A 17,500-nucleotide genomic window follows, 5' to 3' on the forward strand; every position below is an offset into this window, starting at 1 on the left:
TTTATCATGTGGGCTAGCATCTGATGTCCCAGCAACAGGTTTACTTTCTGATGATGTTATTTTATCAGCAGGTTTAATCTCTTCAGTTTTAGTGACACTAAAACCACCGTAGTCTCCAGTTTTTGTGGTTTTGAAATCAACCTGAGCCTTAACTGCTTTTCCCATATGCCTATTTTCTGTTTTTAAGTTTTCTGGTACTGACTTCATTAACATAACATATCCCAATTCAGGAATGGTTGTGTTTTGATACTTTTTACCATATTTCATTTTTTGCAACATCGTGCTTTTGCTCAGTTTTGACCCACTTGATTTTGAACTCTCTAAGTTACTGGCATTAGTGGTGAAATTATCTCGAGTAAACTCTACTTGTCTAGGTTCCATAACTACAGTCTTTGTTGCTTTGGTACTTTGTACAGGTGATGATCTTTCAACAATTGGTACAGATTTTCTCTCCGACGAAAGCTTTCTTCTCATCCTCCTTCCTGTTAACCATGGCCATGATGCAGTGTCTCTATAAAGACCTTCTTCCAAAGCTGATAACTGTTCATTATCACCTCCACCCCACATACGTGCAACTTGCCGATTTATGTCTCTGCTAATATCTTCTAAAGGGCTTTGGTCTTGTGAACCGGTGATTTTTCTTCCATAGTATATAAGGTCCTGGGGAAGCGAAGAACTAACATTCCTGAAATTTGGAGCCTCTAGTCTTGATGGTGTCTCTTTTCTTAACGACTTACTTTTATCTTTTAAAACAACAGAAGTAGAGGGGCTAGTTGGCTTTATATGAACGTGAGGGTTTGGTAATGACAGTTTACCGCGTGGTGGAACAGAATGAGTTGTTGTTGTTAAAGTTGGGTGATCTAGATATTTTTCGTCAGCTCTAACTGGAACTGTAAAGGAGACAGTCTTTGATCTAACTGCTGACGAAGACTGAAAACTATTTGTTACACTCGTCGCTGTTGTTGCAATATTTAGAGAAAGCTGTGGTCTACGTTGGGTTACAGGTGTTGCTGGTGGCCATGGTGTGACCGGGGAAGACTCCGACCAGTATGTTTTCGGGGTTCCTGCTATCCAGGGCGTTAATGGAGTCACCATTGAATTTGCTGGCGTTGACAGAGTGCCAGGCGTAACCGGAGACACTTCTGCTCTTGGCGTGTACTGGATACCATCAGTCGGTCTAATGGTAGGTAAGGAAGCTTGTGGAAGATAAACAAAAGGTACTGTGGTGGGAACATGTGTTTCTATGGTTTCAAGTGAATGCGTCAGGCTTTCGAGTGTGTTTTTATGAGCATCACCCTCCACATCTTCATCTCCATCTCCCTCCGCTGGAGTTACACTGTCATGAGATTTTTCCCAGAGATATGACCTCGTCTCACCAGGAGGCCGTTTTCCCCCTGACGTGCCCTTTTCTGCCTCTGTAGTGCTGTCTGTAAGTAATCCTCCTGTTGAAACACGGAGTTTTTTCTTTTTCCAACCTTCTGCAGGTTCCCCTGGAGGGTCAGGAGCTGTCCGGGGTATCCTAGGATGCGTAGGAATCATCGGCGTAGATGTCAGGAGTCCTACAGGATCCAAGGGAGCGTGGGTGAGTACTATAGGTGACGAACGGGATCTAACTTCTCCCATTACAGCACCTGAAAGGAAAAGAATAATTCTATTAAACCCAATACCAAAAAAAATAACAGTTGAAAGGCACATTAAAATGCAGATGTTAAAATGACAATAAGAGTAAATAAACTAAAACTCTCAATGTATTATACGTGTTTAAAGATAGTGAAAAAAAACTTGATAACTCTTCGTTGAAATGAAGCTAAGGGTCGCTAAAATTCTTAAAATTTCATACTTAACTGTACATCAACGTCAGTGTCCAAAAGACAAAAATGCCCATTATAACAACACAGAATATTTATTAAACTAATTTAATATAAGAGAAGAGCCTAAATAACTCATATTTTTCTGTTGTGTTGGTAGGTTTTTAAAAAAAAAAAAAATAAAATAAAAAAAATAGTCAAACTAGGTCTCTATGGAATGCAGGCTTGGGGTATAGGCTCAAGCCCCGTCATATCTCAACAAAATTCTGCTCTTTCAGATAATTTCGAGCAGAGTCCGAACATCAAGATCAGCCAATGGAAATGTTTACATAATTTAATTTTTTGTAGCCCGTCATTCTCTCGAACAACATCCATGAATCCTCAATGAGTATTTTTCGAATGACGTTCACTAATGTGGCAGAGTTTCCGAAATGAATTTTCCCGTGAACATTTCGCAGTACTATGTGGCAAACAATGCTAAAATATCATTTGTATTTTACGTGAACGTATAAAGAATTAATCGTTAAAATTTCATGCCTCTGTCTCGGTAAATGTGCCCGTAATTATTTTTGGGGATTTTCATGTTTCATTTTTATGGAAGGAAATAATCGCTTCAAAAATAAATTTGGTCGCCGTTTCACACATCATTTAATGTGACTACCTTTGTTTTTGAATAAATTATGGGCGAAATATCCTTCAGGCGTCATATGAACGGTGAATTTGGGCTCTGCATTTGGAAATACTTGAAGTAAATAAAACCTTATATTCCTCACTGTGCGAGGAAATAATGGCACCGTCGTACTTTAAAACTATGTAACTCACTGTTGCCTTTTTGGTGCATCTTTTTGTTTATTTATAAATATATACGCAAACTCACCTACAGTACACACAGGGCCCCGGAATAAAAAGTAATGAAGAGTAAAGGAGAGCATATGTAGGCGAGCCTGAATCTGTGCTCGGCTAGGTATGAAAAATGAATCGTTAGTTCAGCTGGGTGATATAAATATAAAGGTGGGTAGCAGAGGGGGAAGAGACACGACTGGTGGTAAATATTGAGTAGCGATGCAACATTTTTTTTAGATCGTAAATTAGTACAGAGTTCACTGGAGAGCAAACTGATAAAAACTGGGGTGAGAAAAGGTGGCTGGAGATATCTGTAAGTATTATTTAGTTGCAGTGAAAATTAAAAGGAAAAATTTCTGTAAATGTATCTGATGAGAGAAGCACGGAAAAAAGCTCATTTTGTGCAATAGATCTGGAAGGGAACTGAGGTGATTATCAAAGCCAATGTTGATAAGTATCAACGGATTTTATTTTCACAAACTCTCCTTTACAGAAGTGGAATGTGCATGTTAAATGCTAATGAGGGGAAAAACGGTTGAGAACACTGACATGAATTGTCTGTATAATATATATGGCATAAGAGAAACTAAAAGAACGTGAAACGTTGATATATATGTCCCACTGAAGATAGGAGGATTAGTGAAACCGCAGTAACGAACTATTAACAGCCAGCATAGGTGAAAGGACGTGTGAAAGTGTTTCTGAATGGTTAGTTTATGTGGACAAATGGGTGGCTGATACGTTGGTGAAAATTATGTAAGATAGTAGTAAAAATATTTGGGAATGATGGGACTCCATATCCAGGAAAACGAACGTACACGAGATAAGAGGTGAATGGTGCAGTGAGTGGAAGGAGTTCGAGGCGGCTAACCTTGTGGAAATTTCTGCACACTGACTTCCTCCATCATCCACTGCTTTGTATTGTCTCTGGAGTCACCTTCAACGAAGATTGACGCATGAAAATCGGAAAAAACTCCCACGTTATGAAGATTCCTGCAAGAAGCTTACTGATACCACTAAAGCAATTGCTTTCAAAAAAAAAAAAAAAAAATATATATATATATATATATATATATATATATATATATATATATATATATATATATATATATATATATATATATATATATATATATATATGTATATATATATATATATATATATATATATATATATATATATATATATATATATATATATAATACATGTATGTATATATAATTATACATATACAGTATATATGTATATAATATACAGTATATACTGTATATGTTTAATTATTATACATACATATATATATATACATATACACATATATATATATATATATATATATATATATATATATATACAATATATATATATATATATATATATATATATATATATATATATATATATATAAATATATTCGTTAAAAACGATTGCTTTAGTGGCATCAGTAAGTTCTTCGCAGGAATCTTCATAACGTCGGAGTTTTTTCCGATTCTCAAGCGTCAATCTTCGGTGAAGAATACCCATACTTCTCTCACTGATTGCTTTAAGTCACAACAGTTGTTTCACCACACTATGGCATTTTCAAGTGACTACTGGCTTACAATTTGTTTTTGTTTTTGATTGAGCTGGTTTTATGCCAGCACGGGCTCTTGCTTATAGAGCAGCCCATAAGTTAATTTTTGATGACTAGGTAAATTTAAGATATGAACATGATTATCTTTATTGTGATCTATGGTCGTGCCAGTGAAATGGTATGAGTGAAAGGAAAGGGTTAACAGGCGAGGTTGCAAACCTCTTTGAACCCTAAGGTACCCGTCATCAGGAGAGAAAGAACCATAGTAGCAAGTACTGGCTAGTCGGAGATCGCCAGTAAGGAAGCTTACAATTTCGATTTACAATAATTCTGTCTCTCCATGCGGATGGAAAACTAGACCTAAACAGTGACTGGTCGTGGGATTAAGGGGATGAACCATTTTTGGGATCGAAAGCTTTAGGTCTAACTTACATATGTGGAGGGAACATTCTAATTACAAAAAATAGTTGTGCATGAAATTATATAAGTGCGTGTGTGAGAGAACTCATATAAAATTATTAAGTATGACAAAGTTCGCTCACACCTGCACTTATAAATTTCATATAAGACTGACGCAGGAGAATCGCAAAAAACCCCGACGTTATGAAGATTCCTACAATAGACTTATTGATGCCACTCATTCAAGCAATTCCTTTTAACGAAAATTGTCCCAGAGAAAAACTATGTCGTAAAAGTATATGTATGTATGTATGTATGTATGTATGTATGTATGTATGTATGTATGTATGTATGTATGTATGTATGTGTGCGCGCGTAGAATCTACTGGTCACTATTGACCAGATACATATGTAATTGTAATAGTCACAATGCTCTCTTAACTTCTCGAATTCTTCGCCCTTTTTTGGATACGCTTGTTACTACAAAGCCTTGCACTTGGCTCAAGGCTTTGAAGTGACAAGCGTATTCAAAGAAGAGCGAAGAATTCGAGATAGAAGAGGGCATTGTAACCTACCATATATATTATATATATATATATATATATATATATATATATATATATATATATATATATATATATATATATATATATATATATATTATATTACACACGTGTGTAAGAAACAATAAACTTCCAAATGAAAAAGCGAGGTACATATACGATCCCTAAGCTTTTTCTTTGAAGTGAGATTAAAAATAATTCACTTACAACTGTTAGGAAAATGCTAACTGGTCGACCTAAATGCAATTGTTTCATAGACATCCTTTCTGTTTGTATTTTTCAGCTTTTCCAGTGTGGCTTCTGCAATCCCTTTTGATAAAGCGTGAATAGTTCGTTAAATATGCAAGCTCCGTGAATTCTTCCATTATTCTTTTGACCTTCACTGAGATCGCCAATGGCATAAATGAAAGTGTGTCACACAAGCTTAAAAGAAAGGTGCAGACAGAATCGTGCGTTTGATACCAAGGAAATCAGGTTTCAAACAAAAACTCCCTTTCTCCGTAAGCTATTCTTCCAAGCGTTTTCCCTTTCCCTACAATAATCTAGGATGAACACGACAATATTGTGAACCCCAGATAAGAATTCCATATAGTGTGCTCCCACGGAAAGCTTGAGATTAGCAAAATAATCTGTTCTGTGACAACAAATTCACCCAATTTATTTTCTTTGTTAAATTTTGTTTACGTCAGTTTTATTGCAGTTGCCACAAATACGGTTTCCTCTCCTTTCTAAGCTTGCATGTCCATCTTTCCGTACGTCTATCCTCTTGGTAAAGTTTCACATGTGAGTTTCGAGTTCTTAATGCCCAACTGGCCCTCAAGTAGGACTTCGAAATCATTTAACTCGGCTTCTTCACGCGTCCGCTAAGGGCCAAAGGAAACCTTCAAGCAAGCATTAGAGCTCGTATCTGTATATAAATGAGCGTTAATCTAACCCTTGTTTGCATAATTTGTTGGCAAGAGACTTTATGCCCTTAAAATTGCTTAAAAGAGTAAAGGTAACGACTCTAAGATGGGCGAAGTAAGGATATAGATGGGTGAGGGGTGAGGGGTGCAGGGTGAGGCCTGGGGGTTGAGTGGTGAGGGATAACGAAGCCGGAAGAGAGGTAACGACCCAAACAGGGCCATATAGACTTTTATTTCGGGGCTGCGTAAAAGTTTCGTCACTTACCCTATAATCTTCCTTTGCTTGAATCTCTCTCTCTCTCTCTCTCTCTCTCTCTCTCTCTCTCTCTCTCTCTCTCTCTCTCTCAGTTTAATAAAAGATGTTCGAGTTCTGTCAAAGACTGTTATCCTGGGTAGTAGAGGAAAAGGAATGTTGTTTCACAGACATCAATTCAATACTAAATTTTCGAAAACTCTTGATTTTTCTGACTTGCTTCACTTCCTTTTCTATAGACGGTCACGTACAGTGAAACATTATCAACCCTTTTCTGCAGGATATTCACAAATTTTTTATACAAAACAACTTAAAACAAAAATTTGTCCTTGACAATTTTTTGACAAAAAAAATAAAAATCAAATTGAAATAGGGAGGGTGATAATAAGAGAAATCAGCACAATACGAATTAATATTACTGAATAACTCTATGTATATTGTTAACTGCTTTACATTATGCAATATTTCGAACGTTTATTACACAATAAGTTTCTCTAACAACTACAGAAAAAAAGAACATCCACGACCACTTCTATGGAACACGAGTAAACACTCACAAAATAACAAGCGCAAATGCAAATATTATGTCTTGTAATTCAGAGCTAATTACGCCCAACCGACTTTAACCTCCGCTTTATTATCATGTTTAATGTTTAATGACTATACTTCTTATATATATATATATATACACATAATACATATACTTGTGTTTATGTATCTCTATATATGTATGTATGTATATATATATATATATATATATATATATATATATATATATATATATATATATATATATATATATATTGCATATATTTACAAAATATACATAATGAAATGTTAGCATGCTTTTCCTCCTTTTCCAAAACAACGAATTACGATATATCTTATCACCTGATTTTTTTTGTATGGCACCAACATTTTACAACGGGTATTGCAAAGCGAGGGCGTAGATTTTACACCGTAAGAAAATGAGAACTCGTCACCAACACAACATTTCATGGAAATGCAAATTATCCAGAAGGATGAATAGAACGAATCATTGCAATAGCAATAAAGATGTGTGTGTGTGTGTGTGTGTGTGTGTGTGTACAGGGAGAGAGAGAGAGAGAGAGAGAGAGAGATAATGTTTGAGAGGTGTGCTGCTTGTCTCTTATGATATTTCTGTCGCATTTTTTAACACGGCTGCCTCTAATGCATTAAGGAATGTCACAAGGCATTGCAAGCAGCTTTTATTATGTTATTATCACTTGGGAAAGGAAACCTGCATCACCATAATTATCATTTGCATATTTTGTCCTAGAAGCGGTCATACACACAGATACACACACACATATATACATATATATACAATATATATATATATATATATATATATATATATATATATATATATATATATATATATATATATATATATATATATATATATATATATATGTATGTGTGTGTGTGTGTGTGCATACGCGTATTTACTTATTTATTTATTCAAGGCAGGGAAACCATCTGTCCTTCTTCGTCTACGGGTCGAACCTGGGTCACCTTGCTGGATCATATTCTTGAAATAGAAAGTATTGAAAAATTAATCAATCAACCTAATAAAAGGAGAGAAATCTTTCTGTCTTTGTTGTTTCGATTTCACCAGCTGAGAGCTCGCAGGAATGTTTACAAAGGATTAAATATTTCACATGTAAATAGTGTCATAAAAAAGGAAATGAATCTACCTGTTTACGTCTGTGTGAAGACAAAGGAATTTTACCGAATTGGTTTTCACACCATGTGAAGTTGTACATTTCAGGAAAATACTTCGTTCAATTAATAAGATCGACTGAAAACTGTGTCCATGTGTGTGTGTGAGAGAGAGAGAGAGAGAGAGAGAGAGAGAGAGAGAGAGAGAGAGAGCTGTTTCTCTCTCACATTTCTCCCGAGGACAGATGCCCCGAGATATTACCAGGGACACTCACCGCAAACAATGTCTGGAATTTGGGTAATTCCGGAAAAAATTCCATTAGATGGCCCCTTTCACACTATTGCTCCTACTGCTACTAATGCTGCTACTGCTCCTCTCCATTCGATTTCCTCTGTTTTTCTCTTTGACTCTTATCTTGTCGTCTCTTCCATTTGCAGTATTCTCACTCTCATTCTGTTTTTGCTCTACAGTGTCTGTCATCTCTTTCTGTTTCCTACCATGTAACGGAGGCAACAAACGGTTGCTTATAGAGAGAGAGAGAGAGAGAGAGAGAGAGAGAGAGAGAGAGAGAGAGAGAGAGAGAGAGATTGTGGCTTTTCGCTTGCATGCCTGTTATTACGATTGTTAACTGTCCTGTTTTTCTGGGTATGTAATTGCCATACTATGTAGGCATTTTATGTATATTTCCTTTGTAATTCCCACAAGTAAAATTTAATACCTGCTGTAACTTGGCAGTGGAATAGAGGAATTATTATTATTATTCTTATTATTATTATTATTATTATTATTAAATATGTATAAATCAAGTATTAGGTAGTAGTGGATCATTTCTGTATTTTTCTTGTTTGCTTATATACATGTACTTTTGTACGGTGGCAAATGGTATATTATTAGCTTATATAATTTTCGTTCTCACTCTCATTCGCCCTTTTCCTAACTTTGCTTTGATAATTGTACTGAAATTAATTGTAAACTTTTACTGAAAACAATTATAATTTTGTTTACATTAGAGTTTGAAACTGTTAATAAATGTAATGTGTTTACCTTTATATTACTGTAAAGTTATTGTACTGGAGAAGCAAATGAGTTGTTCGAATAGCAATTGTATGGCTGAAGGACCGTTGTTTACATTGTTTCTCCCATTACGAAAGGTGAGGTCGGGTGGTGTAACCCTGATCCCGCGGGGAATAGAAAAGCTTTGGACACGACTCTCTCGCTCTCTCTCTCTCTCTCTCTCTCTCTCTCTCTCTCTCTCTCTCTCTCTCTCCTGTTGTCTGGACTGCGAGGAGGAACATGCCCTTTCATTTGGTGGACCTGTTGTATGGTCTTTCTTTGGTGGACCTGTTGGATGGTCTTTCTTTGGTGGACCTGTTGGATGGTCTTTCTTTGTTGGACCTGTTGTACGGTCTTTCTTTGGTGGACCTGTTGTATGGTCTTTCTTTGGTGGACCTGTTATATGGTCTTTCTTTGGTGGACCTGTTATATGGTCTTTCTTTGGTGGACCTGTTATATGGTCTTTCTTTGGTGGACCTGTTATATGGTCTTTCTTTGGTGGACCTGTTATATGGTCTTTCTTTGGTGGACCTGTTATATGGTCTTTCTTTGGTGGACCTGATATATGGTCTTTTCTTTGGTGGATCTGTTGGATGGTGTTTCTTTGGTGGACCTGTTGGATGGTGTTTCTTTGGTGGACCTGTTGTATGGTGTTTCTTTGGTGGACCTGTTATATGGTCTTCCTTTGTAGACCTGTTATATGGTCTTTCTTTGGTAGACCTGTTGTATGGTCTTTCTTTGGTGGACCTGTTATATGGTCTTTCTTTGGTAGACCTGTTGTATGGTCTTTCTTTGGTGGACCTGTTATATAGTCTTTCTTTGGTGGACCCTCTGGATGGTGTTTCTTTGATGGACCTGTTGGATGGTCTTTCTTTGGTGGACCTGTTGTATGGTCTTTCTTTAGTGGACCTGTTGCATGGTCTTTCTTTGGTGGACTTGTTGTATGGTCTTTCTTTGGTGGACCTGTTGTATGGTCTTTCTTTGGTGGACCTGTTATATGGTCTTTATTTGGATGTTGTTTGGAATTGCTCTTGAAGATGAGTACGACTTCAGGAAAGTCTTGGAAGAAGTTTCGTAGTCTTGAGATTGCTGGCCAGCACATTGGGTAGTTCGGTAATGCCCACTGAATGCGTTATTTCTTTTTGGATACGTACGTATTGCTTTTCACCCCGGCGAGCCTTGACGAACATCTAGGAGATTGTCTGAACTGGTCTACAAGTGTGGATAGCGAGCTTCTAGTCTCCAGGCGATCACCTGCTTCGTGTTCTGCGATTGTTAGTCGACGTGGAATTTTTCAGTGGATGGGTATCCCCGTATATCTCCTGCGAATGTCCCTTTTATATTCCGCTGTGGATATCCAACCATCGGACTTCAAACTCCGCCTTCATCGTAGACCGTCGACCTTAATACCATCCTTATACAGTCTATGGATACATTTTCTGATCATCGTTGTTAAAGTTAAGTTGTTGTAACTATAATTATTTTATTTTAGTCTTTCTTTACGCCTACTGTACTAATTACACTGAAGGAATCCCCATAAATATAATTTTTTTCATTATTTAATGTTATAGGGTGTAAGAGCCTAGAGTCAGTCATAAACATGACCCGCCGATCCTCAGATCCCCTACGATTGATAGACAGACGAATACGAAAGTGGGAGAGAGAAGATGATCTAATGACAGAAAGGACACCACTAGGCCATGGCGTTATCGGTCGACCGCGAGACAATGTATACATAATGCAATCGAGTCGGTCTTTCAACCTCAGTCAGGCCCAACGATGCTTAAATTTGGTCACCAGAAGACTCTGGGTTATATGAATGTACTTTTGTACTTCTGAATGTGTTTGCATGTTGTTCTTAGTGAAAATCATTTTGATGGCGTTGAAATCTATATTCACGTTATAAATGACAATTGTCAGCAATCTTCTTGGTATACAGTACATTGTTTCGGATGTTGCATATATTCTTCTGTTGCTGTTCCATTTGAGAGAGAGAGAGAGAGAGAGAGAGAGAGAGAGACCTTCGTCACCTTCTAATGGTACAAAGGAGAGCCATGTTATCCTCTTTCCAATATGGCGCTGCCGCAAGTTTACCTTTGTCTCCCATTCTAACAAAAGAATTTCCCCTCGAGTGCTCTCTTGTGTCCCGAAAAAGGATTCGTTCCAGGAAGACCAATTAGTTTGTTTTCCCACTGATCTTTCGCCAGATATATTAAGAAATTCTAGAAGACACGGCCTGTCTAACCTTCTTTAGTCTTTTCCACGCTCATTTTTTCACTTACAAAAGGAACAAGGCTCAAGGGGGAAACAGCTGTGAAAGGATTATAATCTCTTTATTCTAATCACAATCGTTGAGGGAGTAAGTTTTCACTTTAGACTGTTCGGGAATATGTTAGGCCCGACACACTGTATACGAAACCATATATGAAATATCAAACATTTTAATTGTACCATCCATATGAATAAATTCTGAATTACTTGATTTAGCTGTGACCGATAATTGTATCTATATAAGTTCTATAACATGATTTACATATACACTCTACATACATACATACATACATAGTATATGTATATATATGCATATGCATATATATATATGTGCGTGTATACTAGCTGACCAACCCGGCGCTGCCTGGAAAAACTCTGAATAACAGTCTATGGGCAGACGGGGGCAGGAGGGGAGGGGGAGGAAATTGGATAGAAGGAGGGGGAAAGGGGAAAGAAGTGAAGATAGAGGAGGAGGGTAATGGGGGAGCGGAGGGGAGGGGAGGGAGGAAAGATGTAAGGAAGCGAGGGGAAGGTGGAGGGAGGATGGGGATGGAAGGGTGAATGGGAGGGAAAAAGTTAGGTATATATTAGTTTAACCAGACCACTGAGCTGATTAACAGCTCTCCTATGGCTGGCCTAAAGGATTAGACTTATTTTACGTGGCTAAGAACCAATTGGTTATCTAGCAACGGGACCTACAGCTTATTGTGGAATCCGAACCACATTATATCGAAAAATGAATTTCTATCACCAGAAATAAATTCCTCTAATTCTTCATTAGCCGGCTGGAGACTCGAACTCGGGCCTAGGGAGTGCTAGACGACAACTATACCGACTCGCTCAACGAGGAACTGATGAAGGGATAGGGGAGGGGAAAGGTGCAGGAAGGGATAGGGGTAGGGGGAGGGAAGGGGGAGGGAAAAAGAAGGGAAGAGGGAAGGGGAGGGGAACTGGAAGGGGGAGGGGAGGGGTGAGGGCAAGATAACGGGAGAAAGGAAGTTACGTTCCCCTATTGGAAAAGAATAAACAACATCACTGAACAAAGACAATAAATCAAAGATCTTATACTTCTAGATTCGTGCTCGGGTGTCTGTGTATTTGTGTGTGGGGCGGGGGGGGGGGGGGAGGGGGAAGGTGGGGAAGTCTGTCTCCATTTCAACAGCAGACGGACCCTTTATAAATTACGTGAAATTCACTGCACAATAAATCGAAGGAGATTCGTTCTAGTTATGAGGATGTTAATACCTCAAGGTGCTTAAGAATTTGTATTTTATTGGCAGTGTTTAATTAAGATAAGTTTGGCATAAGAGAAGCACTGAAAAAAATGCGGTGATTTCGACGGGAGTAATATTTTATTGAGGGGGTAAGCCTGTCACAGAAACATTTGGTCTGTTACTATTTTTTCCGTGGCGAGAACTGTAAGGTCTGACTGGTGTGGTAGTAGAAGTCACATTTTGAATTACATTGCTTTATGACTGAATAAAAGTAATTCTATCACAATCAAACACATCTGTTTATTTTTTTGGATGTACTAAACTGGGTTTGCAGTGGGAGGAGTTTAATGAAATCATACGTCTGACAGCACCTGGAGAAAAAGGTGGAGCGTCAAGTGAAAAACGAGAATTAACTCAAAAAGCACTAAGGAAAAGGTGACGTAAAAACGAAAATTTCATTTGTTTTGTCCGTGTTTGTATGTTTGGCACGGGGTAGGGGTCTGATTTTGGTTATAATAATCCTTTCTGGAGTGACAGAGGCCGAGAGGAAAATTTTATATGGATCTGTCAAGCAGTTCGGATTTCTATAGAATCCAAACTAATATATATACACATTCAATTTATATATATATATATATATATATATATATATATATATATATATATATATATATATATATATATATATATATATTTATATATATGTGTGTGTGTGGCTATATATAATGATGATGGAGGCAGAAGCCTAATATACGGAGACCAAGGGCAGATGGGGAGGAACACGAACAATCAACACCTTTTATTGTGGCCGACGATGCTTCGCAATAATCCCTTGCATTTTCAAGGCTGCAAAGACACATATGACTTTATTTAATAAAAAAAGGGACGTCACTACATAAAATTATAAAGATACAATTTAAAAAAAAAATAAAATAAAAATACATTTCTTAAAATATCTTAAAACAAACCTAACCAGTGCATGGTTAAAAAGTGACTAAACATAAAAAGGTAGAACTAGTTGAAAGTAAACAGAACAGCAGAGAAATTACAAAATAAAAAAAGGTGTGGAAGACGTCTGGGCATTTAACGAGGGAACGAGTGCTTTAATGAAAATTGACTCTAAAGCCGTAAGCTCGTCCTCGTGTTTGGCTGAGGCTATTATTTCAAAGTTTCTCATATCAATCTGCGTTTTGCAGACTGCAGAGTGATTTCTTATATTTGACAATTCAGGCCTAGAAAATCTGCATCCCGTCCTATAACTGAAGCCCTGATGACTACAGACACGGACTTTCAGTAGCCTTCTTGTACATCCAACGTAGGTTCCCAGCTCGCACTTGAGACAAGTATATTTATAAATGATGTTAGATGTTAGAGACGGGCACAGTCTATCCTTAGATCTGACAGGAGACCCGAGCGTTAGAGGGTTTTTCAGAGTAAGTTTAATATTTACAAATGGAAATTCTTTGCTAATGATCTTTATAACTTTTTTGCGGAAATCATTGTTGAAAAGGAATGGAAATTTAGCGTAAATTTCTAGCTTGGGAACATCACAAATGACACCTGGCTCACTAAAATTCATATCCAACAACTTTCTCAAAATTCTATAAAAATGTTTTATGAAGTGAAGTGTTGTTGCAAAAACACCCCATAAACCTCATTTCAACTGAATTTATAACGATATACGCCATCGTGACGCTACGAAGTAGTCGCTATAACGAATTCCAAAGGTAAAAATGAAAAGTAACGATCGAATTAATTAGAAAATTCGAATCTGAACTAATAAAGAAAAAGGATAAACTGTCATCATACATCTTGCACGTCGTGTTGAGCTAGCAGCTACTATGCATGCACGAATGAGGAAGGCAACTGGCATGTGCATCTGTTTAGGGAGAAAATCTTTGGACCTACTGGTTTGGGTTCATTGCTTTATAGCTATGAAATATGTTTTGTAACAAAGCCAAAATTATTTATTTTAGGAATACAGCCAAGCAGTGAGTTATATGCTTAATACTTATATTAATAATTATTATAAATTATGATCAAAATTCACGTAAATTCTGATAAAAAAAAAATTATGTTGTAGGGGATTTAGATTTATTGTTGTAGGTTAACCATATGTCTGACAGCGCATGGAATAAAAGATGGAGCGTCAGGAGAAAAATGAGAATTATCCCAGTAACACTGAAGGAAAAGGCGATGTAAAAACGAAAATTCCATTTGTTTTGTCTGTGTTTGCGTGTCAGTCATGGGGTAGGGGTTTGATTTTGAGTTAAAAGCCTTTCTGGAGTGACATAGAGGCCGAGTGCAAAATTTTGTCTGGGCCTGTCAAGCGGTTCGGATTTCTATAGCGGACAAAAATAAAAACATTCACTTATACAAACATTCACACACGAAGGAATATATAGCACTGGAAGGGAAGCACTGGAGTGCTGCGAGGCCTTTCGACTGTCTGTCGTCCTTTACTTAGCAGACTGAAGAAATATAAAAGTAAGTTCGTTCGAAAGGCCTCGCAGCAATCCAGCGTTTCCCTTTCCTTCGTGGATTTTATCTTAATTTATATATTCATCACGTTCCATATTTTCGTGATTCAGTTATACACATACACACACACACACACACACACACAAATATAAATATATATATATATATATATATATATATATATATATAATATATATATATATATAATATATATATATATATATATATATATATATATATATATGTATATATATAATAATATATATATATATATATATATATATATATATATATATAAATGTACAGTATATACATATGTATATATATAAATGTATATATAAATTTATATATATATATATATATATATATATATATAAATGTATATATATATATATATATAAATATATATATATATATATATATAATATATATATAGAGAGAGATAGAGCAGAGAGAGAGAGAGATTAGAGAAGAGAGAGAGAGAGAGAGAGAGAGAGAGAGAGAGAGCGACATTAGTAAAAGCGCTGGAAAATCAAAATTAAATCATGGGAATACAAACGTCAGACATTTTTCTCTTATTTGAATTCGACAACTAAATATCCTTCAAATGAAACATCACTTTCGGTAAACCATCTAAATTTATGTTCGCAAACTCCTTAGTGTGTGAAGAAGATGTAAGAAAGACAAAATAAAAAGAAAAGAAAAAATCTTGTTATGTGAAATGTTGGGAAGGGAGAGATAGTGGGAAGGAGGGCTACTGGGTGGATGGGTGGGTATGAATGCTTGGGTGAGGAAGGAGGGGTGAGGAGTTAGGCCTTGAGGGGGTGGGGAGGGATTGTGCGGTTGTGGGATGGGAAGGCTAAAGAACGTCGAGGCTTGGTCATTTTTCATGACGAAAAAGGCAAAGTTTATGGTCTCGTTTTCTGCATTGATCTCAAAAGAAGTGGAGGGGATTTGAGGTTTCTCCATATTTCTTTCAGGTTATTCCATATTTATGCATTTCTGGTGTGTTTTCTTCTTCTTCTCCCTACGACGAACGAGAGACAAGATTTCGCTTTGTTCTGACAGAAAGCTTATGCTACTTTATTTTCCTTTTTCTTGACGCCGCAAAGAATACTGAAGAGATAAACCCTCAAGCATGCTGTATGATGCACTATAGCATGTTGTTGACACCGAAAAGAAGCACTGTTCTTTCTATACCTTCGCTTTTCTCCCTACCACAATTATTAGTTAATTGCGTACACATCTAAAAGGTTTTCATAATGACATATGAGACCTGGGGAATAATTACACCGAGTTCTTCCCATACCTTTAATTACGATTTGTATCACCATTTTCTTATGACCCATGTATCTATTTGCCTATTTACGAAATTTGTATCTACTTGCCCATTTGGCCTCAAGGAGATGAACTACAGTAGTTTGGAGAGACATACTTAAATACATTACTTAAGAGCTAAGAGAAAAAAATAACTAAGTGGGTGAACGGAAGCTGTGATTACTCATATTCTGATAAGGATACGTCTTGTCTACAGAAAAGCCCTAAACTTTCTGATCGTTGTCAAACAGTGAAAAAAAATACAAGTTTAGAAACTGCAACTCATAACCAAATGCTACCAGAAATGGGGTTCTGACCCCTCCCAAATAAGACAATTCCTGAGACGCGTTCAAAGACCAATGTTCATCTGGATAAGATTATGATCACATTTTCAGTCTCAAGGTAGTGATGATAAATTGAATAAACCAATAAAGAGCAACATCGACAAATAATAAAATAATAATAATAATAATAATAATAATAATAATAATAATAATAATAATAATAATAATAAACGCCATAAACACATGGGCAGTACCAGTAATCAGATACAGCGCGGGAGTAGTGGAGTGAACGAAGACTGAGCTCCGCAGCATAGACCAGAAAACTAGGAAACACATGACAATACACAAAGCAGTACACCAAAGAGCAAATACAGACAGACTATACATAGCACGAAAGGAAGGAGGGAGAGGTCTACTAAGCATAGAGGACTGCGTCAACATCGAGAGCAGGGCACTGGGGCAATACCTGAAAACCAGTGAAGACGAGTGGCTAAGGAGTGCATAGGAAGAAGGACTGACAAAAGTAAACGAAGACCCAGAAACATACAGAGACAGGAAAATGAAAAACAGAACAGAAGAATAGCACAGCAAACCAATGCACGCACAGTACATGAGACAGACTAAAGAACTGGCCAACAACGAAACATAGCAATGACTACAGAGGGGGGAGAACTCAAGAAGGAAACACAAGGAATGCTAACAGCGGCACAAGATCAGGCCCTAAGAACCAGATATGTCCAAAGAACAATAGATGGAAATAACATCTCACTCATATGCAGAAAGCGTAATAATAAACCACATAGCAAGCGAATGTCCGGCGCTTGCACAGAACCAGTACAAAAAGAGGCATGA

General features: G+C 36.9%; 1 protein-coding gene across 2 annotated transcripts in view; it reads right to left on the reverse strand.

Annotated features, from left to right (window-relative positions):
- Nucleotides 1–17,500, reverse strand: part of LOC136851289 (uncharacterized) — a 750,243-nt gene that overhangs the window by 154,085 nt on the left and 578,658 nt on the right. For both annotated transcript variants that reach the window (XM_067125276.1, XM_067125277.1), the window contains exon 3: nucleotides 1–1,631. This exon is cut by the window's left edge and continues 1,443 nt beyond it. In XM_067125276.1, coding sequence (XP_066981377.1) covers nucleotides 1–1,631 — 1,631 coding nt within the window. The remainder of the gene's footprint in view (nucleotides 1,632–17,500) is intronic.

This window comes from Macrobrachium rosenbergii, chromosome 23 (genome assembly GCF_040412425.1).
Source record: "Macrobrachium rosenbergii isolate ZJJX-2024 chromosome 23, ASM4041242v1, whole genome shotgun sequence".
NCBI classification, from domain to species: Eukaryota; Metazoa; Arthropoda; class Malacostraca; order Decapoda; family Palaemonidae; genus Macrobrachium; species Macrobrachium rosenbergii.